Source organism: Orycteropus afer, unplaced genomic scaffold (genome assembly GCF_000298275.1).
Source record: "Orycteropus afer afer isolate SDZICR_OR568_19922 unplaced genomic scaffold, OryAfe1.0 scaffold00385, whole genome shotgun sequence".
In the NCBI taxonomy this organism is placed as follows: Eukaryota; Metazoa; Chordata; class Mammalia; order Tubulidentata; family Orycteropodidae; genus Orycteropus; species Orycteropus afer.
The window spans coordinates 86537-111842 of NW_006921972.1; the positions used below are offsets into that span (position 1 = coordinate 86537).

Genomic DNA, 25306 nt, shown 5'->3' on the forward strand with positions numbered 1-25306 from the left:
TTGAACATTTACCTCAAGTAGATACACTCCTTGGAGAGAACAATCATGGGAGAAGGAAGGGCTGCTTATGCACAGGGAGACAGCTCAGGGGGCAGGAGTATATGGAGGGATGAACACTGGGAAGAGGTAACTGTGGGGAGGAGATGGGAGGGGAGCTGTTGCATTGTGGTAAACTGTGGTCAATGTCACAAGACAAAGTATATGTGAACTGCTTATGGAAAGTGAATTTGCTCTGTAAATCTTCACCCAAATCACAATTAAAAAAAAAAAAAAAAAGACAAGTGTAAGATAGAATGGCCTGTTCTAAACTTGGGAAGAAAACTATAAATCACAGGGTAACCTCAAAGAAAAATGATAAATGTTCACATTAAAATAAAAAAGACCAGCAGAAATATTTAGCAAATGCTAGAACAATAGCAATGAAGGAAGTGATAACATAACTCATAAACTAAACAAGCTCAGCACAGAAAATTATATGGAATAAAGAAATCACCACCACAAAAAAGCACATAACAAAATGACAGCAACAAATTCATACTTGTCAGTAATTACATATGTGACAAGGGACTTACCTCTAAAATTCAAAGAAAACTCCAATATTTCAACAAAAAAAAAGATTAACAATCCAATTAAAAATTGGGAGGAAGACATGTGAAAAAAAAATCCAGTAAAACTCTACCATTTGTAGGGTCCAGTCAGATGTGTATTCTCAAAGAGTACTGAAGTCTTTGGTCTCATTACAGGTTCTTGGAATCTCAGCACTGGCGAACTACAGAATCCCTAAGTTTGCCTGCCTGCATGACAGACAGATGAACCACTCCTCCGAGGCTCCTCAGTCAGTGTGTACAGAACTACCAGGCACAGATCTTTCCAGGCGCCACCTGCTCCTCACTACCAGGGTGACCAAGACCTGCTCCCCATCCTTCCCTACACTGTATTCTCCTGACACCCTCATGCCTGTGCATTCACACACACACACAGAGTCCCTACGCTGCAAGATGCTGTCGTCCTCACTCCTCTCATGCAGGGCTTCCTCTTGGGTCACAGGTCACAAAAATTATGCAAACACATTCAGCATCATGCTACTAGCTTCTCTGCAACTGGCAACCCTCAAGTTCTGGTATTTCTACTAGGTTCTTACTAACCCTGCACATATCCAGCCTCAGACCACACCACAACTCCAGAGCACAGACTTAAAGACCCACCGACTCTCAGAGTCCACTCTTCTCATGGTTTAACATCTGAAACAGGTGTCAGGGTGCAACACAGCCTCATAGGAGCACTGTTTTAGTCTTAGGAGTCGTTTGTTAAACAATGGTGCATCGTAGTCTTGATGTACGGGATGGAAAAGCCCATAAACAGTGAAAATTATACTCAATGACAAGGTAGCTGCCGTGAGGTCAGCCCTCGAGTCATCACGACCCCACGTACAACAGAACAAAACGCTGACTGGTCCTACACCGTCCCATGATCAGTCGAGGATCAGACCCTTATGATCCAGAGTTCTCACTGGCTGATTTACAGGAGACTGCCAGGCCTTTCTCCCTAGTGTCACTCAGGAAGCCCCACTGAAGCCTGTTTGCAAACCTCCATGGACAGATGGATAGTGGCTGTGCATAAGGCGCCCTGGGTGGCAATCAACCCAGGTCTCCACAGCACAGAGGTGAGAATTCTACCCCTGCACTCCCAGGGCCCTCCCAGCAAGGATTTCCCTCAAGGAAAGAGGGGACAGAACTTACTACCAAGTGCAGGTTAACATGTCAGTGCTGAACAAATCTTTGGGTTAGGCCTTGGCCTGAGGTCCTATATCCTGAACAGGACAATGACAGCATGATCCACAAATACAAAGTGATAAACTGGACTTCATCAGTACAGAAAGACAGCTGTTCCTTAAGAGACATGTCACAGGCTAAAAACCACTATCTGGAAACCACAGATCCAAGAAAGCGCATTTACCAGAATATACAGAGCTTTGGTGGCACACTGGGTTAAGAGATTTGGCTGCTACCAGAAAGTCAATGGTTCAAACCCACCGCCTGCTCTGCCAGAGGAAGATGAGGCCATCTACTTCCATAAAGATTTATAGCCTTGGAAACCCAGTGGGGATCACTGTGAGTCAGAATTGATTCAATGGCAGTGGATTTGGTTTCTTGGTTTAGTGGTGCGGTGGTTAAGTGCTTGGCTACTAAGTGAAAGGTCAGCAGTTCAAACCCATTGGCCACTGTGCTGGAGAAAGATGTGGCAGTCTGCTTCTGTCATGATTTCCGGAAACCCTGAGTCACTGTGAGTCGGAACTGACTTGGCAGCAGTGGGTTTAGTTTTGGTACCCAGAACGTGAATATCCAGGATATGAAGGTCCCTGGGTGACATAAATGATTTGCAATCACCTACTAACTGAAAGGCTAGCAGTTCAAACCCACTCAGTGATGCTGTGGAAAGCAAGTCTGGTGACCGGCTTCCATAAAGACCACAGCCAGGAAGTTCTGTGGAACAGCCCACTCTTACCATCTGGGGCCATCATGAGTCCCCACTGACCCAAAAGCAATGGATTTGATTTGGGTTTGCTTTTTCAAAATTCACAGTATGTGTAGTAAATATGTTCAAACATGAATTATAAAAAAATGACCCATTTACAAAATGGACAAAAGATTTGAACTTTACCAAAAAAATACTTCAGGGCAAATAAACACATCATTAGACACTGTTGTTGTTAGGTGCCATCGAGTCAGACCTGACTCACAGAAACCCCTCCTTGTGTTTCCAAGGCAGAATCACTACAGAAGTAGATTGCCCAACCTTCCTTCCAAGGAGTAGCTGGTGGGTTTGAACCGCCAGCCTTCTGGTTAGCAGTCAAATTACAACCAAATGAGATACTGCCACAAGTCAATCAGAATGGGAAATACATACACACAAGAACCTGACAATAGCCAAGTGCTGACAAGGATTTGGGACTAATGGAACTCTCCAAACAACACAGCCACTTTGGAAAAGAGCTTGGCAGTTTCTAATAAAGATAAATATATACTTACCTACCCTACAGCCCAGTGATCCCAGTCCTAGGTATTTCTCCAAGATAAATGAAAACACAGGTTCATACAACACATGTTTGACTCAGAGAGCGATCAGCCAAAAACAATTAAGAGTGTGAGACATTTAGTTAATTGGGAACAGAAGAAGAAAAAGCACTTACAAAGTGAAGCAGAGAAGCAGTGGGTTCAAAGCATTGAGTGATGTGTCCAGAATGACAGCGCATTTCTCCGTGAAGCCGGAATGACTCTTCGTCACCGTCTCCACAGCAACAAACCCCCAGCACCTGAGAGAACACTGGCATGCCTCTGTCCTCACAAGCTGAGGCAGTGGAACATGGTGCTTATGTCTCTGAATCCTCATGGACCTGATTACCGTGACCATCAAACAATACAGCATGATTACACCCAGCTCTGCTTTTGTCCCTAAACTGGTTTTCTTCATAAATTTTACTGCCCCAGAAGGATCAGCCTACAGATTAAGATTCTCTCAAGAGGCAAGAGACAATTCAAGAGAAGCAGATTATTTTAAGAATGAAGAGAAGATACTGAATTATGAATTCAAGCTGTCACTGAACACACATACTTAAAACCACAGGAAACACAAAACTAGCACATGACTTTTCCGAAATTATGGAAAAGTGATTTGCAAACTGTGGTGTAGTAAATTACCTGGTATGGCTTTTCTAGCTATGAGTCTTTGTAAATTCTGTGGTGGAATTTGCCTTGAGCAACTGAGGAGCTCCTGATTGTTAAAGTTATCCACGTGGGGTATTTCTGTTGCGAGCGGCACAAAGCAATGTTCTGGGAAGTTCGTGCTCTCTCTCAGGTGTTTAGAATTTTAAGTTATGATTGATTAGTTCGGCCACTCTGCCAGGCTCAAAAGGAGCCCTCCTAGAGGCAGAAGAAGTCTCTCTCTCTGACTGCTGGCTGAGAAAAACGTGCTGTTGAGAAAAACGCGCTCCTGAGAGACACGTGCTGCTAAGAATGAGACACCGAGAGACATGCACTGCTGGGAGAGAGACACCGAGAGACATGCACTGCTGAGAGAATGAGAGAGTCTGCTGACTGAGAGATGGCAGGCTGAGAGAGACTGAGCGTTTTTCCTCAACTTGAATTGTAGCCTGGTGCTTCCCTAATAAACCCTATAATCTGTGAGTTCTGTGTGGCCTCCACAACGAATTATCGAACCCAGCAGAGAGGTGGTGGGTGCTGTAGGAGAACGGTTGGTGTCAGGACTGGAGGGAGGTGGCATGTCTGGCCTCGCAGGGATACTGATGGTAATTCTGTCTTCCTCTTGTGGGGTCAGAGGAGGTCAGAAGATGCGGCCTCCCTGCCCCTTTGGCAGTTAAATTTTAGGATGCAGTCAGAGAGAGAGACTTCTTCTGTGCCACTCGCAACAGAAATACGCCAGGTGGATAACTTTAACAATCAGGAGCTCTTCAGTTGCTCAAGGCAAATTCCACCACAGAGTTTACAAAGACTTATGGCTAGAAAAGCCATACCAGATAATTTACTACACCACACAAACATAAAAGTACAACTAGCAGATAACGCACTCTCCCCCATTCCAGGTGACAGTGTTCTTGTGTTTCTGAATATGGTACCTGTCCTCCACACGCCATCTCTACTATTTCATACTGTTGAACATTTCATGCCAAGGCCTGACTCACCCAAACAAGGACAAAGACTCCTTAAGAAAGAGCCTTAACTTCTACTCTTTGTACAAGCCTCTTGTACCTCTTTGTAGTAGGAATTAAGAAAAATGTTTCTTGATGAAAAGGATCAAATTACACATTATACTACATGTAACATTATAGGATCTGTTACGAATTCAGATGAGAAAAGTCAATGAGGCCTAGAAAAGATTCAGGAAGTACAGGTCTTAACAGCCAAGCAAGTTCCAACAGCCTTGAGCTTTTCTGAGCAAAAAAAAAAACTGCCCCTATTCCAAGTCTGGAGAGGTAGACCCAACTGTGGCAGAAAAGCAGGAATCAGAAAGAATGGGTTGATACTAGAAAATTTTGACAAAAAATGATTTGCTAAGCTACTGCAAAAACAAAAATTCTAAATTCTGTATTTCCAAAGCAGACATGACTCAGAAAAGGATGGCACAGCTGACAGAGCAGGGAAAGAGCTGCTCTGAACAAACACAGACTGGGGAAAACAGCTCAGTCGAGTCTGGGATATGATGAGTTTGATGCTGACAAAGGTGCAGGTGGCTGATGGGCAAGGTCACCACATTAAGGAGAACTCAACAGGACCTGACAGGTTAAGGCCCCAAATCATCATACATTTGTTCAAAGATCCACATTTTTATTTTAGTTTCAGAAACCAAGATCTACGGTCAATTAATCTGCACATCCAATGTAGTGGGATTTCTTTTTACTCAAAATAGTTATTAAATCAATGGTCCTTCTTCTATCCGTGGCATCTTATAACCAAGGCTATGTAATAGTGTCACTATATCAGTTTACCAACTCTACCTGCACAGAACTCTCAAAGCAAAATACTATTTCTCTTCCTACTTGCCTGAGTATTACACTCCGCTTTTCCCCACTCATTCATCACTACCCCCGATACTTACACAATATTCCTCAGAGCTTAATTAACGTGGATATCCATACACCTTTGAGAAACATAAAAGCCAAATATAAAAATACATACCACTTTCTTCCCAGAAGGTTCCCAGAGAGAAACATCTCCCCATGATGTGTTATAAAAGAACTTCTCTCCTGGATCAAAGGGTTTAAGGTCCTTTAAAAAAAGAGAGAGAGTGGTCATTGTGGAAATGCAGAAAATAAAGATATAATTAAAACCTGGTTAGAGCACTTGCAGCCTCAAAAATCTAAGTGGGAAATTGGTATGAGAACTCAAGCCCATCAGCAAATTCTGAGAATACCCATTAAGTGAGGACACTGCAGAACTCCCACTTTTCATGGAAGAGACCTGGGTTCGATTCCCGACCAACACACTATGCACACAGCCACCATGTCTCCACTGAAGGCTAGTGCATTGCTATGACGCTAAACAGATTTCAGCAGGGCCTCTACTCTCAGACAGGCTAGGAAGAAAAGCTGGCACTCGACTTCAGAAAACGAGCCAGTGAACATTCTGTGGACAGTAATGGTCTGATCTGCAGCTGTCAGCACACAGCACAGGACAAGGCAGTGTCTCATTCCACTGTGCACAGAGTTGCCATGAGGTGAGGGTCAACTCGAAGGCAGGCTAACCACCACCACAACCCATTAAGTAAGAGAACTGAGGAAAAAGTGAAAATAATCCAGGTTAAATTATAAAAAACAATCAGAAGAGACTTCTGAAAAGTGAGTCTTAGCCCAACACAAATAATTATCTACAATTTGCACCTATCAGCAAAGCCTAGATGTAGGTAAAGATCCTAAAACCCATGTAGCTTTAGGATATAAGGAAACCAAATAGGTCTTCAAAATACAAGAATGTTTATTCTGAATGTGTTCTTCTTCAAAACTATAGCTCACCACCTTTTTTCAATCCATTTGTCTTATAGAATGAAAGGAAAGTCTATTTTCATATCACTCTTTAAATACCTTTAAATACATACAGCCAGTTATGTAAAGGTACAGAACATGTGAGGGTTTCTTCTCACATGGCTAAGTCATCCAGATTACACTAAAAAACAAAAACTCCTACAATTCAACAACTAAAAGACAAACAATCCAATCTAAAAACTGGCAAAGGAGTTAACAGACTTTCTCCAAAAATATACAAATTGCCTATAAGCACATGAAAAGATGCTCAACGTCATTAGTCGCTGTTAGGTGCCACCGAGCCAGCTCCAACTTGTATTGGTCCTATGCACAACAGGATGTAACAGTGAGCAGTGCTGCGCCCTCACCACAATTCTTGCTATGCCTGAACCCATCGTTGCAGCCACTGTGTCAATCCATCTCATTGAGCCTTCCCCTTTCTCACTGACCCTCTACCCTTCCCAAGCGTGACATGCTTCTCCAGGGAATGGTCCCTTCTGACCACATGACTAAAGCAGGTGAGACAAAGTATGGCCATCCTCACTTCCAAGGAGCATTCCAGCTGTACTTCTTCCAGGGCATATCTGTTCATTCTTCTGGAAGTCCATGGTATTTTCAGTATTCTTTGGCAACACCACCATTCAAAAGGCATCAATTCTTCTTCCATCTTCTTTATTCATTACGCAGCTTTCACATGCACATGAAGCAACTGAAAACACCATGGCTTGAGTTAGGTGCACCTCAGTCTTCAAAGTGACATCACTGCCTTTTTTTTTTTTTAAACACTTTAACAAGGTCTTTTGCAGCAGATCTGTCCAGTGCAATATGATGTCTGATTTCTTGACTGATGCTTCCATAGGTGTTCATTGTGAATCCAAGTAAGATGAAATCCCTAACAACTTCAATCTTTTCTCCACTTACTACCCGTGATGTTGCTTAGTCACCAGGGAAATGCTAATCAAAACCACAGTAAGTTACCACTTCAAACCCACTAGGATGACTATTATTAGAAAATAGCAAGTGGTGGCCAAGTAATGGAGATACTGGAGCCTTCCTGCATTGCTGATGGGAATGTAAAGTCATAAAGCCAATTTAGAGAACAGTGTGGTGGATCCTCAAAATTGAACACAAAATGACCACATGACCCAGAAGTCCCTCTCCTGGGTATATACCAAAAAGACTCGAAAGAAGTAAAAAGAAACAAATATTCACAGGAGCATTATTCACAAAGCCAAAAGAAACCACCCAAGTGTCTATCGACAGATGAATGGAAAAACAAAAACATGGTCCATCTATACAATGAAATATTATTCAGCTATAAAGAGAAGCACAGCTCTGATATTCCTGTAATACGGATGAACCTCAAAAACACTATGCTGAGTGTGATGAAAATGATTATGTGCCAACTTGGCTTGGTCATGATTCTCCATAGTCTGGCAGACATGATGTAATCATCCTGCACTGTGTGATCTGACGTGAGCTGCCAGTCAGTTAAAGGGGGATTTTCCTTGCGAGTGTGGCCTGCATCCAATACATATGAATGTTCTGGCAAAGCTCACCCTCTAGCTCCAGCGTGCCCTCTGACTGGCCAATTTCAGGTTCATCAGTCCCTGCAACCACCTGAGTCAGGAGAATCCTCCAATCTGACACCTGACCCATCAGCCATTGTGACTTGGAAGCCTTCACAACTACATGAGCCACTTCCCTGAAATAAATCTTTCTATGGAAGCAGGCACCAAGAGATCAAAGACGCAACAAAACTCAAAATCATAAAAAGACTAGGTTTACTAGTCTGATAGAGCCTGGTGAAACCTCCGAGACCATGGCCCCTAGTTAGCCTTCACGCCTGGAATTGAACTCATTCCCATGGCTTCCAGCCAAATGACAGACAGGCACACATGGTGAACATTTATCCCAGGTAGGAACACTCCACAGAATGATCTATCATGGGAGAAGAGAAGAGCAGTGTTTGCACAGGGAGACAGCTCAGGGGGCAGGAATGCACAGGAAAGAAGGACACAGGGAAGAACTACAGGGAGAAAGTGCAAAGAGAGCTATTACATTGTGGGGCCTGAAGTCAGTATCGTGAAACAAAATATGTAGGAACTGCTGTATTCAAAATGAATTTGCTCTATAAATGTTCACCCAAATCACAATAAAACCTGAAAAAAAGGAAAGTAAAAAAAACAGAAGGTAGCAGATTTTTAGAACGAGAGATTAAACTCTTGTTTTGACCAACTATGCCATTTTTTTTTTTTCAAGGAACAAGATGTATTTTTAAAAGCCTTGAAGGATGAAAAATAGGGTATTACAAACAAAATGAATATAAAAAAAAATTTGCATGCCATGTTTTCACATTCAAAGCTGAGTTGAGATAGCAGAGAAGACTCACCTGTCAGATCTACAATCATTAAATGATGCTAAAAGTATCCACAACAGTTATGAAAACATTAATGTATCAGGAACTTCTTCCTTTTAATTAAGTAATGATGATTACAAACTTCCTCCACAGTATTATAAACTACAAATATTATCAATTCACTTAAGATAGGCCTTTTCCTAGATTCTGAAAGCTTCCCTTCTTCTGTGACACTAGGAAAGACATGACATTTGCAGACACACAAAAAACCAGTAGTAACAATCAGTCCAAAACCAGATTCTGTCAGGCTGGCACTAATGGGAGGTAGAGACAGGGAACAAGATACATAGAATGGATGATATTAAAAACTCCTTTCTTAGGAAACTTTCTTTGTTGGTTACCAGGGGTGGAAGGGGAGGGGAAAGAACACTGCTAGATAGGCAGAGACAAGTACTGTTCTGGGTGAAAAGAAGGGCAATGTACCAAATGTGAGTGATCAACATGGTGGCACTGAAGAAGAGAAAGACATAGAGAGGTGCATGGGAGATACTGACAACAAAAATGAACCCTTTTGCACACACAGTACTATGTTGTCAGTGATGGCTAACATTGATATACGGGTGGACAGATGGGTGGACAAGCTGAACAATCAGGCATATCTAGGCAGGGGGGAGTGTGCCCATGACCATATATAGGGTTGGCAGACAATGTTTCTTCTACAAGTGTATTTGTATGTTCTGTAAGAATTTCCAGGTATATAGTAGAGCTGACAAGGGACAAGGTTGTGGTGAATTCTTGGCCATAACCAGCTACCCGCAGGGAGCGAGTAGTTGGACCCGTGGGCGTGGGACCATGGTCGCAGGGGACATCAAGCTCAACTGGCTTAACATACTACACAAAAACATTGTTCCACATCCTACTTTGGTGAGTAGCAACTGAGATCTTAAAAGCTAGCAAGTGGCCACCTAGATGGAACAATGGGTCTCTCATCATCCAGAGCTAAGAAGAATGAAGAAAACAAAAGATTCATGGAAACAATTAGTCCAAGGGACTGGTACACCTTGAGATCCTCAGCCTATATGACTATGAGACCAGAAGAACCAGATGGTGCCCAGCTACCACTGTCAACCTCTCAGAGGAGGATCTATGTAGGACATCCTGGATAGAATGGGAGAACAATGTGGAACAAAACTCAAAAGAAAGAAAAAAGAGGACCAGGTTTGCTGATCTGATACAGCCTGGTAAAACCCCTGAAACTATGGCCCCTATCTGCCCTTCAGGTCTGCAACTGGACTCACTCCTGTGACTTCCAGCCAAACAAAAGACAGGCATATGAGCTAAACATTTACATTATGTAGATACACTCCTTCGAGAGATCAATCATGGGAGAACAGAAGGGCTGTGTATGCACAGGGAGACAGCTGGGGGGCAGGAGTACATGGTGGGGGGGACACAGGGAAGAAGTAACTGTGGGGAGGAAATGGGAAGAGAGCTCTTACATTGTGGGAAATTGTAGTCAATGTCATGACACAATGTCATGTATGTGAACTGCTGTATGGAAAACGAATTTACTCTGTAAACTTTTACCCAGATCACGATAAATTTTTTTAAAAATTCCCTTTCTAATTTGTTAAAACCAGACCAACCTTACAAGAGATGCTAAAGGGAGTCCTTTGGACAGAGAAGCAACAACAGCCAACAACAACTGACCACTAACACACATGATGATGTAACCCAGAAACCAACCCAGCTATGGAAGTATCCAAAGTAAATAAGCCTACAAGATTGTAAACAGGTTACCAGAGACATCAATTGACAAATGAAGACAACTACAAACCAAAAAGAGGAAAAAAACTGTGTAGTTACAGAACTTCTAGATGGTAGGGAAGTCAAAACAACTACAAGATAGAACGGACTGTTCTAAACTTGGGAAGAAAACCACAAAAATCACAGGGTAACCTCAAAGAAAAACAATAAACCTTCACATCAAAAGAAAAGAGGACCAGCACAAATATTTAGCAAATACTAAAACAACAGTAATGAATGAAGTGATAACACGATTCATAAACAAAACGAGCTCAGCATAGAAAATTATATTGAACAAAGAAATCGACACCACAAAAAAGCACATAACAAAAACGACAGCAACAAATTCCTATTTGTTGATAATTACATATCTGGCAAGGGACTTACCTCTAAGATTTATAGGAAACTCCAATGCCTCAACACCAAAGGAATTAACAGTACAACTAAAAAATGGGCAGAAGACATGAATAGATACTTCACCAAGAAGGATATTCAAGTAGTCAGCTAATACATGAAGAGATGCTCACAATCACTGGCCATCAGAGGGATGCAAATCAAAAACAACAATGAGATACCATCTCACCCCAGCATTGATGGCAAGGTTCAACAAGACAGAAAATAACAAATGCTGGCAGGGATGGGGAGAGTTTGGGGCTCTCATACACTGCTGGTGGGACTATGAAGTGATACAACCACTGTGGAAAGCAAAATGGCAATTCCTTAGAAAGCTGGAATTGGAGATACCATTTGACCCAGCATTCCCATTACTAGGTATACATTCTAGAGAGGTGAGAGCTAGGACAGGAACAGATATATGCACACTCATGTTCACAGCAGCATTATTTACAATAGCAAAAAGATGGAAACAATCTACATGCCCATCAGCAGAAGAGTGGATGGCCAAACTATGGTACATACTCACAATGGAATGCTATGCATCACTAAAGAATAATGTACAGTCTGCAAAACACTGCACAATATGGAGAAAATTGGAGGACATTATGCTAAGTGAAGTCAATCACAGAAGGACAAATATAGCATTAGTTGGTTGTTGTGGAGGGTCAAGGAAAGGTTTATACATGGAAGGAAACTTTCTTTGTTGGTTGCCAGGGGTGGGAGGGGAGGGGAGGGGAGAGAACACTGCAAAAAAAAAAAAAGAAAGAAAAAAAAGCATTGACGCATGTCACTTTAGTTTTGTGTATTTTATTGTACATAAATTTTATTTCAATAAAATGCATTAAAAAAAATTCTCTTACCAGGAAATGGAGAAAATTACCATTACAATAAGACCCATGGTACAGAAGTAACTAAAGAATTATGATACCTTTGTTGGTATTGCTAACTTTACAACTACTTTTAAAGGAAGCCCAGTATGAACAATAGCTAATGTTACTCTAAACTACAAAATGGGTGAAGATTAATATCATAATTAGAATGCCAAGTGTCATTATTTACAACTGATATTTTTATCAAAATACTTAGACCTCATTATCATGCAGTATATGAATTATAATCTCTTAAAACCTATATAGTAATAGATTATTACTGATGAACTATTTAGAAAAGAAAAAAAAAAGACAAATCAAATGACATATGACATTGGGAAAATCTGCTGCAAAAGACCTATAAAGTGTTAAAAAAAAAAATAAAGATGTCACTTTGAGCACTAAGGTGTGCCTGACTCAAGCCATGATATTTTCAATGCGTGTGAAAGCTGGATAATGAAGATCAAAGAACAGATGCTTTTCAATTATGGTGTTGATGAAGAACACTGAATATACCACGGACTGCCAGAACAACAAACAAAGTTGTCTTAAAAGAGAAGTGCAGCCAGAATGCTCCTGTAATATAGTTGGAACTGTGCGTCAACTTGGCTGGACCACAATTCTGTGTGGTTTAAGCAACTGTGATGTGGGTTGTTCCCACGATGGGATCAGATGTGTATGTTTTGAGCAGCCAATCTGTTGAAAGGGAGTTTCCCTAGGGGAGTGGCATGCTTCCAGTATATTTATGGACATCCTGGGAAAAGAGGCATTCTTCTGTGGATCGGGATTCTGTTGTGCTGCTTACAACTGTCAGTGAGCGAACAATCTACCATTCAGCCTGGAGATCTTGGATTCGTCATTTGTTGGAGTCAACAGGCAGTATACATACTGCCTGACGATCTTGAGCTCGTCAGGCTCTGCAGCTGCATGAGTTGCGAAAAGCCTTTGGCTTGATGTTTGATCCAAGAACTTGGGGACTTGCGAGCTTCTTTAAGTGTGTGAGCCATTTTCCTAAGATAAATTCCTCTTTCTCTCTCCCTATATATAAGCTACTGGTTTTGCTTCTTTAGAGAACCCAGACTAACACATTTGGTACCGGGAGTCGTTCTAGAGAGACAAAATCATAAGGATGGGCTTCCTAAATTGGTTCTCCAGTCCGATTAACTGTAAACGCACTGGTGACCCTGCTCCATTAGTAAAGAGGGCCTTGCTAATCCATGGCGTGCGACGGCAACGTTAATATGCAAAATAGCACCACCAATAGATCAAGGACTTTTGAGAAGTGAGGCTCTGGGTGATCACATATATTTGATACTTTTCTGCAACTCTGTCAGCATGAGGAGTATAAAGAAGCTGGTTAGTTGGCTTACTGAAGCATGGATCATGTGGTGGCCTACTTAAGTCAAGTTGAAGTACCATACCTGCCTTGGTATAATGTAGGAGATATCCAGAGGCTTAGGGAAATTGGCCTGTTAGAATGGATTTATCAGATTAGACCCCTAGAGCCAGAAATGGAGAGTCCAGAAGACACGCCCTTTACCAGTACGGTGAGGAATAAATTTGTGAAGGGAGCGCCAGCATCCTTGAAGACTGCTATTTTATGTAAGCAGGATTTGACAATGGGAACTGCCCAAATAGAACTAAGACACTTAACTACGATGAGGCTGCTTGGTAGTAGGGGCCAAGTGGCAGCAGTGAATCGACAAAGGCAAGGTGGGCGTGGCTACCATAATGGACAGCAGAGCTGGAACAGTTATCAGAATACTCTGACTTGTGTGGAATTATGGCATTGACTACTTAGTCATGGTGTTCCTAGTTGTGAAATACATGGCAAACCCACTAAATACTTACTTGATCTGTTTAGACAGAATTCTAGGTCACATGAACAGCAGCCTAGATTGAATCTCCAGAATACAGTCATGGCCTCTCAATCAATTCCCAGATTTGAGTCAGTTTACAGACCCACAACCCCCTGAATGAAAGGGAGGCCAGGTCCCTTTGAGGAAGGACCCCACTACATTGCCAAAAATTTATGTCAGTCTTTCTCCCAACCTTCCCCAAAGGGATCTGAGGCCTTTTATGACAGTGACGGCTCATTGGGGAAAAGGAAATAATCAGACTTTTCGGGGATTACTGGACACTGCCTCTGAACTGACACTAATTCCAGGAGACTCAAAGCGTCATTGTGGCCCACCAGTCAGAGAGGAGACATATAGAGGTCAAGTCATTGATGGAGTCTTAGCTAAGGAGTGTCTTACAGTGGGTCCAGTGGGTCCCTGAACACATCCTATAGTTATTTCCTTAGTGCCAGAATGCATAATTGGAATAGATATACTGAAAAAACAGCAGAATTCCCACACTGGGTCCCTGACATGTGGAGTAAGGGCTACTATGGTAGGGAAAGCCAAGTAGAAGCCATTAGAACTGCCTCTACCTACAAAAATAGTAAACCAAAAGCAATACCACATCCCTGGAGGGGTTGCAGAGATTACTGCCACCAAAAAGGACTTGAAGGATCCAGGGGTGGTGATTCCCACCACATCCCCATTTAATTCGCCTATTTGGCCTGTGCAAAAAACAGATGGATCTTGGAGAATGACGGTAGATTATTGTAAACTTAATAAGGTGGTGACTCCAATTGCAACTGTTGTTCCGATGTGGTTTCATTGCTTGAGCAAATGAGTACATCTCCTGGTACTTGATATGCAGCTATTGATCTGGCCAATGCCTTTTTCTCAATACCAACTTAAAAGGACCATCAGAAGCAGTTTGCCTTCAGCTGGCAAGGCCAACAATATACTTTCACAGTACTTCCTCAAGGTATATCAACTCCTCAACACTATTTCATAATTTAGTCCGTAGGGATTTTGATCACCTTTCCCTTCCAGAAGACATGACACTGGTCCATTATATCAATGACATTATGCTGACTGGACCAAGTAAGGAAGAAGTATTGATGACTCTAGACTTATTGGAGAGATATCTGCATGCTAGAGGTTGGGAAATTAACCCAACAAAAATTCAGGCACCTTCCACCTCAGTGAAATTTCTAGGGGTCCAATGGTGTGGGGAATGTCAAGATACTCCTACTAAAGTGAAGGGTAAGTTATTGTATCTGGCTTCCCCAACAACTAAAAAGGAGGCACAACGCCTAGCAGGCCTCTTTGGACTTTGGAGGCAACATATCCCTCATTTGGGCGTGTTGCTGCGGCCTATTTATCAAGTGACTCAGAAAGCTGCCAGTCTTCAGTGGAGCCCAGAACAACAGAAGGCTCTGCAACAGGTTAAGGATGCCGTCGTGCAGGCTGCTCTGCCACTTGGGCCATATGATCCGGCTAATCCAATGGTGCTTCAAGTGTCTGTAATAGATGCTGTTTGGAGTCTTTGGCAGGTCGGTCCCTATTGGTGAATCACAATGCAGACCCTTGGGATTTTGGAGCAAAGCCCTACCATCCTCTGCAGATAACTACTCTCCTTTTGAGAAACAGCTTTTGGCTTGTTACTGGGCTTCAGCAGAGATTGAATGCATAACCATGCGCCACCAAGTCACCATGAGGCCTGAGCTGCCCATCATGAACTGGGTGTTGTCTGACCCACAGAGTCATAAAGTTGGACATGCACAGCAGCACTCCATCATTAAATGAAGTGGTATATTAGAGATCAGGCTCAAGCAGGACCTGAAGGCACAAGTTGCATGAGAAAGTGGCCCAAATCCCTATGTCTCCACTCCAGTCACATTACCTCTTCCCTCTCCCAGTCTGCACCTATGGCCTCATGGGGAGTTCCTTCTGCTCAGCTGACTGAGGAAGAGAAACTCGTGCCTGGTTTACAGATGGTTCTTCACAATATGCAGGTACCACTCCAAAGTGGACAGCAGCGGCACTGCAGACCTTTTCTGGGACTTCCTTGAAGGACGTGGTAAATAGAAATCCTCCCAATGTGCAGAACTTCGAGCAGTACATATGTCTGTTCACTTCGCATGGAATAATAATGGAAATGACCAGATGTGCGACTGTATACAGATTCATGGGCTGTGGCTAATGGTCTGGGACTGGGAAGGAGAAAATTGGTAACAAGGATGTATGGGGAAGAGGTATGTGGATAGACTTCCAGTAAGATAGAAGAAAAGGCAGACAAGTGACACAGACCCTCTTCAACAAAGAAAAGAGAAACCAATTGACAGAGATACTGAAGAGAATCCTGGAGCCCTCAGCTTTGAAAGGAACTATACAGAAATGGATTAGGCACCAACTAGTGGAAAAATCTGAACAAAAACAGGACCAAAGAATAGGCTCTGTCTGCCAAGGTCATCAGGGATATACAAGAGGCTGACAACAGGAAAGGATACAGGTGGTGAGTGTATAAGTGCTGTCAACTAGCGAATAAAGGAGCACAGTATAGTACCCTGATTGCATAGATAGCATACAAAGAAAACAAAAATCGTGGGCAACTCACTCCAACATACAATCACCAATTAAATACAAACACAAAAACGTCACAATGCCTCAGAAACAACAGTGCATCACAGTCCACACTAAGAAGAAAAATAAAGCAGGAGAAACAAAAGACCAGGATATAGACCCAAAACACATGCCTGAGGAAGATGCAGCATTGGAACTCCCTGAGAAGGAATTCAAAAGAATTGTATTTAGGTATCTTCAAAGGACTGAGAGACAGATCAAGAAAAACAGACAAAACCCTAGAAGAATTTCGGAAGAAAATACAAGAACAAAATGACAAAATCAATGAAAAATGAAAAATGATTCAAAATCTACAGATAGAAATCCAGAAGATTAATACTAAATAGTCAGAAATGGATAACACATTGAAAGGGCAAAGGAGTAGTAGAAATGATGCAATGGAAGACAGAATTAATGAGATTGAAGACAAATACCGGAATACTACTTTTCAAAGAGATCAATCAGGAAAAAGATCAAAACAAAATGAAGAAAGCCTAAGGTTCATGTGGGATACTATCACAAGGAATAACCTATGTGTCATTGGAATTCCAGAACAGGAAGAGAAAAATAAAACCACTGAGAAAATTGTCAAAGATTTGTTGGAAGAGAATTTCCCTGATATGATGAAAAATGAGAATATATCTGTTCAGGAAGTCTGACAAACCCCAAACAGAATGGACCCCAAAAGAAAATCAGCAAGACATATCATCATCAGACTAACCAAAACCAAAGACAAAGAAAGAATCATGAAAGCAACACAGGAATAATGAAAAGTTACCTACAAGAGGCCACCAATAAGACTAAGCTCGGATTTCTCCGCAGAAACCATGCAGGCGAGAAGACAATGGGATGGTAATATATAAAACCCTGAAAGAGAAAAATATCGAACCAAGAATTATGTACCCAGCAAAACAGTCCCTCAAATATGATGGTGAAATTAGGATATTTCCAGATAAGATGAAATTAAGGGAATTTATTAAAACCAGACCAACCTTACAAGAGATGCTAAAGGGAGTCCTCTGGACAGAGAAGCAACATCCAACAACAAATGACCATCAACACACATGATGATATAACCCAGAAACCAACCCAGCTACAGAAGTATCCAAAGTAAATAAGTCTACAAGATTGTAAACAGGTAACCAGAGACTTCAATTGACGAATGAGGACAACTACAAACCAAAAAGAGGGAAAAAACTGTGTCATTACAGCACTCCTAGATGGTAAGGATGTCAGGACAACTACAAGATAGAATGGACTGTTCTAAACTTGGAAAGAAAACTATAAATCACAGGGTATCTGCAAAGAAAAATGATAAACCTTCACATCAAAGTAAAAAAGAAAACCAGCACAAATATTTAGCAAATACTAAAACAATAGCAACAGAGGAACTGATGACATGAGTCATAAACAAAACAAGCTCAGCATAGAAAATTATTTGGAACTAAGAAATCGACACCACAAAAAAAGCACATAACAAAAATTACAGCAACAAATTCATATTTGCTGATAATTACATATCTGGCAAGGGATTTATCTCTAAGATTTATAGGAAACTCCAACACCTCAACACCAAAGGAATTAACAATACAATTGAAAAATGGGCCGAAAACATGAATAGACACTTCACCAAGGAGTATATTCAGGTGGCCAGCTAATACATGAAGAGATGCTCACAATCACTGGCCATCAGAGGGGTGCAAATCAAAACAACAAGATACCACCTCACCCCAGCACTGATGGCAAGGTTCAATAAGAAAATAACAAATGTTGGCAGGGATGTGGAGAGATTGGGACTCTCATACACTGCTGGTAGGACTGTGAAGGGATACAACCACTGTGGAAAGCAATATGGCATTCCTTAGAAAGCTGGAATTGGAGATCTATTTGACCCAGCAATCCCATTACGAGGTATGTATCCTAGAGAGATGAGAGCCAGGACAGGAACAGATATATGCACACCTATGTTCACTGCAGCACTACTTACAATAGCAAAAAGATGGAAACAACCTATGTGCCCATCAGCGGAAGAATGGTTGACCAAACTATGGTACATAAACATAATGGAATGCTGTGCAGCACTAAAGAATAATGTAGAGTCTGCAAAACACCACATTAATATGGATGAACTTGGAGGACATTATGCTGAGTGACAGAAGTCAAATCACAGAAGGACAAATATAGTATTAGTTCATTGTTGTGGCGGGTCAAGGAAAGGTTCATATATGGAGGAAAACTTTCTTTGTTGGTTGCCAGGGGTAGTAGGGGAGGGGAGGGGAAGGAACACTGCAAAAAAAAAAAAAAAATGCATTGACCCATGTCACTTTAGTTTTGTGTATTTCACTGCACATAAATTATATTTCAGTAAAATGCATTAAAAAAAAAAAAAGAGAGCGAGAGAGATGTGGATAGATCTCTCTGACTGGGCCAAAGGACTAAAGATATTTGTGTCTCATTTAAATGCCCACCAAAAGGTGACCTTGGCAGAGGAGGACCTTAAGAATCAGGTGGATAAGATGAAACATTTGGTGGAAATCAGCCATTCTTTTTCCCCAGCTACTCCTGTCATTGCTCAACAGGCTCATGAACAAAGTGACCATGGTGGCAGGGATGGAGGTTATGCATGGGCTCAGCAACATGGACTCTCACTTACCAAGGCTGATTTGGCTACTACCACTGATGAGTGCCCAATCTGCCAGCAGGAGAGATCAACACTGAGTCCGCAACATGGAACCATTCCTCAGGGTGATCAGCCAGCAACGTGGTGGCAGGTTGATTACACTGGACCACTTCCATTATGGAAAGGACAGCCTTTTGTTCTTACTGGAATATTTATTCTGGATATGGATTTGCCTTCCCTGCACGCAATGCTTCTGCCAAAACTACCATCTGTGGACTTGAGAGAATGCCTTTTCCACTGTCAAGGTATCCCACACAGCATTGCTTCAGATCAAGGGACTCACTGCACAGCAAATTAAGTGCGGCAATGGGCCTATGCTCATGGAATTCACTGGTCTTACCATGTGCCCCATCACCCTGAAGCTGGCTTGATAGAACGATGGAATGGCCTACTGAAAATACAATTATGGCACCAGCTAGGTAGCAATACCATGAAGGGTCGGGGCAGTGTTCTCCAGGAGGCTGTATATGCTCTAAACCAGCGTCCAGTATATAATGCCGTTTCTCCAATAGCCAGGATTCACAGGTCCAGGAATCAAGGGGTGGAAACAGGAATGGTACCACTCACTATTACCCCTAGTGACCCACTCAAAAAATTTTTGTTTCCTGGCCCTGCTACCCTATGCTCTGTGGGTCTGGAGATCTTAGTCCCAAAGGAAGGAACACTCCCACCTGGAGACACAATACTGATTGCACTGAACTGCAAGTTAAGAATGCCACCTGGCCATTTTGGCTTCCTCATGCCTCTGGAGCCACAGACAAAGAAAGGTGTTACTGTACTATCTGGTGTGACAGATGCCGATTACCAAGGGAAAAGTGAATTGACATTACATAATAGAGGTAAAGAATAATATGTCTGGAATACAGGAGATTCATTTTTTTTTTTTTTTAAATTGTGATTTGAGTGAAGGTTTACAGAGGAAATTCACTTTCCATACAGCGGTTCACATATACTTTGTCTCATGACATTGACCAGTTTACCACAATGCAACAGCTCCCCTCCCACTTCCTCCCCATAGTTACCTCTTCCCTATGTCCATCCCTCCATGCACTCCTGCCCCCTGAGCTGTCTCCCTGTGCATAAGCAGCCCTTCTTTCTCCCATGATTGTTCTCTCCAAGGAGTGTATCTACTTGAGGTAAATGTTCAACTCATATGCCTGTCTTTTGTTTGGCTGGAAACCACAGGTGTGGGTTCAAATCCAGATCTAAAGGGCAGGTAGGGGCCATGATCTCAGTGGTTCCACCAGGCACTATCAGACCAGCAAACCTGCCCCCCTCCTTTTTTTTCCCTCCAAATGATTTTGAGTTTTGTTCCACATTGTTCTCCCTCTCTATCAAGGATCTCCTGCATAGATCCCCTTCCAAGGGGATGACAGTGGTAGCCGGGCACCATCTAGTTCTTCTGGTCTCATAGTCATATAGGCTGCAGGTCGGATGGTGTACCAGTCACTAGGACTAATTGTTTCCATGAATTTTGGTTTTCTTCATTCTCTTTTGCTCTAGATGAGGAGAGACCCATCATTGCATCTAGATGGCAGCTTGCTAGCTTTTAAGATCCCAGTTGCTGCTTGCCAAAGTAGGAGGTAAAACAATGTTTTGTATGGAATGTTGTGCTAATTGAGCTTGATGTCCCCTGCAACTATGGTCCCAAGCCCACAGGTTCAACTACTCGGTCTACCCTCTGGGTAGCTGGCTGTGACCAAGCTGTGACCACATCCTTGCCCCTTGTCAGCTCTACTATACACCTGGAATTCTGATCATTCCCATAAACTTATAAGACCACTGTCTGCCAACCCTATACATGTTCTTGTATACACTCTAATACAGGAGATTCTTTATAACAACTCTTAGTACTACCATGCCCTGTGATTAAAGTCAATGGAAAATTGTTGTTGTTGTTTGCCATCGAGTTGGAAAACCCAATTCTGATATGACTGCTAACGGCCCAGACCTTTCATTTTATCCACCTGATTCTTAAAAGTCCTCCTCTGGCAAGGTCACCTTTTGGTGGGCATTTAAATGAGACATAAATATCTTTAGTTCTTTGGCCCAGTCAGAGAGATCTATCCACATCTCTCTCGCTCTCTCTTTTTTTTTTAATGTATTTTACTGAAATATAATGAAGGTTTGAGTCATCCCACCAGGCAAAGAACCATGACCAGCTGAGATGCTTGCTGAGGGCAAGGGAAATACGGAATGGGTGGTGGAAGAAGGTAGTTTTGAATATCAGCTACAACCACGTGACCAGTTGCAGAAACAAGGACTACGATTGTTATATTTCTTCATTGTATATGTGCATCAAATATTTTTGTTTCCTTCTGTTATGAACTGTGAAATGTAAATAAGGTTAATGCATTTTGGTTGTACACATTAGGGTATCATGTTAGGCACAAATATGACTTTATAATCATCCTTATTTAGAGATTATATATGGTTAAGAAGATGTGTACAAGTGCCAAGTTGACAAGGGGTGGACTGTGATAGCTGGAGCTGTGTGTCAACTTGGCTGGACCACAATTCTTTGTGGTTTAAGCAGTTGTGATGTGGGTTGTTCCCACTATTGGATCAGGTGTATATGTTTTGAGCAGCTAATCTGTTGAAAGGGAATTTCCCTAGGGGTGTGGCCTGCTTCCAGTATATTTATGGACATTCTGGGAAAAGAGACACTCTTCTGTGGTTCGGGATTCTGTTGTGCTGCCTACAACTGTCTGTGAGCGAGTAATCCACCATTCAGCCTGGAGATCTTGGATTCTTCATTCGTTGGAGTCAACAGCCAGTTGACTCCAGTTGCCTGCCAACCTTGAGCTCGTCAGCCCCTGCAGCTGCGTAAGTCGGGAAAAGCCTCCAGCTTGACGTTTGATCCAAGAACTTGGGACTTGCCAGCTTCTTAAGTGTGTGAGCCATTTTCCCAAGATAAATTTCTCTCTCTCTATGCATAAACTTTACTGGTTTGGCTTCTCTAGAGAACTCAATCTAACACAGCTCCCAAGAAGTGAGGATGGCAGGACTGCATCTCTCATACTTTGGTCACACTATCAGGAGGGACCAGTCCCTGGAGAAAGACATCATGCTTGACAGAGGGTCAGCAAAACAGAGAAAGACCCTCAATGAGATGGACTGACAGAGAGGTTGCAACAATGGTCTCAAATATAGCAACCCAGATTGTCAGGATGTCCCAGGATCAGCCAGTGTTCTGTTCCATTGTATGCAGGGTCACTATGAGTTGGAACCAACTTTCCAGCACCTAGCAACAACACATGTACTTTCACTCCTCTACAGAACCCAAACTAAGACACTAAATGAAATCAGTCACAAAAGGACAAATATTGGACAATACCACTTCCGTGAACTACCCAGAATAGGCAAATACATAGACTACGTGTTATTAGTGGCTACCAGGGACTATGAGGGGGGAAGAATGGGAGTTACAGCTTAAGGGGTGCAAATGCTGTTTGGGACAATAAAAAGTTTTGGAAACAGACAGTGGTGATGGTTACATCCATGGTAAACCTAATTAATGTCATTGAATTACATACTTAAGATTAGTTAAAATAGCAAACTTTTTATTTAATTCTTACCATAAAAATTTGTTTTAAATTCCCCAAGAGCTTCTAGTATCAGTATCTAGTATTAGATCTATTTTCAGAAAATCAAGGCCTACAGAACATTTACTGAACATTTACTTTTTCTGACAAGAGGTGTGTAGGCTACTATTTGAGGTCCAGCTTTTGCTGTAAGAATGAAGTCATATATGCTTTGGCAATCAGACAAGGAAGCAGGAGTGGCATGACAGCCCATGCTGGCAAAGGGGTGGTTGGAACAAAGGTGTCCCTTGGTTCTTTCTGATTTCCAATGCTGGCTCCCTAGTCTGCTTGGGTTCTGCAAGTCCCTAATGGCCTTCCAATAAGTTCTCTTTTGCTCAGAGTTGGTTTCTATTGCTTGAATGGGGCATTAGAAAAAAAATGTATTTAGCATGGTAAGGTTATTAACATGCTGTTCCGTGACAGGAAAAATAAGATACTACAATATCTCATACAGAGCTTGATCATATCTTTGTAAGGAAAAAAAATGGGACTATATACGATTAGAAATTCCAAAAAGATACTGAAGATTATGGTACAGCGGCTTACAAGTTGTGTTTTCTTTCTTGTTTCTAGGTATGTCATCTAATTTTTCAGTAATGCACTTATACATTGCTTAAATTTTTAAAAACCTCATAAATTATTAGGCCCAATTACAAATGATAAAAATTAAAATTTCCACCAAAAGAATCAGTGACATAATAGATAATCCAACTAACTAGTTTTACACCATTCAGCCTCTCAGTGAGGTACGTACATATCTCTGTCAACAGTCTTATAAAGGAAACTTAACCATCTTGAATAAATTCCAATGAGTAAACACATTCTTTGCTGACTACAAAGCAAGAGGTTATAGAGTTCATGAGCAGTGCTCAGTTCGACTAAAGTCACAAAAACAGAACTGAAGGGTAGGAAATTTTAAAACAAAGCACAAGCAATTTCATAATCACATTCTACTTTTAAAAATGGAATTCACTTTACAGGAAACTAAAGAGCTATGACAACTAAGCACAATACCTGATCCACTACTGACAGTAAAAATGCTATAAATGACATTACTGAGTTAAGCAACAAAACTGGAATAAGATCAGTAGCTTAGATAAAAAAAGTCCTACGAATATTCAATGTACTTAATATAACACGCCGTTGAAACGTAAGAGATGATCCTTATTCTTAGGAAACGCTCTGGTGCATCCAAGTGGACATAACTTACTCTCAAATAGCTCGAGGGAAAATTACACACACACAGCAAGCACAGACAAGAGTGAACACAAAGGATGGGAAATGTTCACAACTGGGAAGCTGAGATAACATGTGGTCCCTATATTCTTGTTCTTAGAACTTTTCTAAGTTTACATGAGTATTCACAGGGAGCCCTGGTAGCAGGGTGGTTAAAACACTCGGCTGCCAACCAAAAGGTCAGCAGTTCAAACCCAGCAGCCACTCCGTGAGAGAAAGATGTTGCTTTTTTTTTTTTTTTTTTTCCTTTTTCTTTTAAATAAAATTAAAGTTACTCAGTCTGCTTTGATGAGAGTTAATCAATTGGGTCTGGGTTCTAAATTCCATGTTCCTGGAATACCTCTCTAATTCTTTCCACTAAAGACTCCTACCCATTCTTTAAAAAAAAAAAAAAATATCCCAGCTTCAATGCCATCTCCTCTGCAAAGGCTACGTGAGGCTCCCTGGTAGAAGGGACCTTTCTGCTCATTTCACTGTTCCCGTCTGAGTTCCCGGCTGCAGTCTCTAATGGGGGTGAGTATCCTGACTTAATTCTCTACAAATGTTCATTTTAATGATGAGAGCATCAAGACCCAAAGACTCAAGGATCTGCCCATGGTCACATTATTAGCTATTAGCCAGGATTAAAATAAAAGCCTTATTTCACCCTCTAATGATCAAAGAATATTCCCAATCTATTTACTGAAAGATACCACTATCTCTCAGCCTTCTTTTCCTGAGTGTCTACCACATGCAAGGCCCCATTCCAGGCACTTTCTGCGTTACCATCTGACACTGCCAGTCTAAAGAACAAACGTCTGTTTTCTTAGGCACTCCTTTTTATATTCCCTGCAAAAATTACTAACATATTTCTCTATTATTACTGAACTCTGTGTCTACCCAGAATCTACTTGGCAAATACTCCATTCTCAGACTTACCTCCAAACATTTCTCCTGTTCCTTTCTCATGCGTAAAATATAACTTAAGAGGCAGAGGTGCCAGGAACTGTAAAATTTCTCTTATTTCAAGACTGCTTTTGAGGAACAGAGGATACGCAAGAATCTCCATCTCAGCATCTGTCCTCTCCTTACACTTCCAGATGTAGTTGAAGTCACACTCTGCCATTAAAAAATCTTTCTCCTGTGCATGTACAACCAAGCACCTCATGGGATTTGGTTCCTTAGTTTGGAAGGTTAGGGTCATGGTTTCATAGGACATCCAAGTTAACTGGCCGAATGATGTATTTAGTGCTCCTGTTACACCTCCTAGGAGCTCTGGTGGCGCAGTGCCTAAGGCATCTGACTGCTAACCAGAAGGCTGGCGGTTCACAGAAGAACTAGATGGTGCCCGGCTACCACTGTCATCCACTTGGAAGGGGATCTATGTAGAAGACCCTTGATA

The 25306-nt window shown here is 41.8% G+C and overlaps 1 protein-coding gene across 1 annotated transcript in view; it reads right to left on the reverse strand.

Moving 5' to 3' along the window:
• Nucleotides 1–25306, reverse strand: part of ADNP2 (ADNP homeobox 2) — a 36142-nt gene that overhangs the window by 9016 nt on the left and 1820 nt on the right. Inside the window, exon 2 of the mRNA XM_007953298.1 lies at nt 5694–5783. Coding sequence (XP_007951489.1) covers nt 5694–5783 — 90 coding nt within the window. The remainder of the gene's footprint in view (nt 1–5693; nt 5784–25306) is intronic.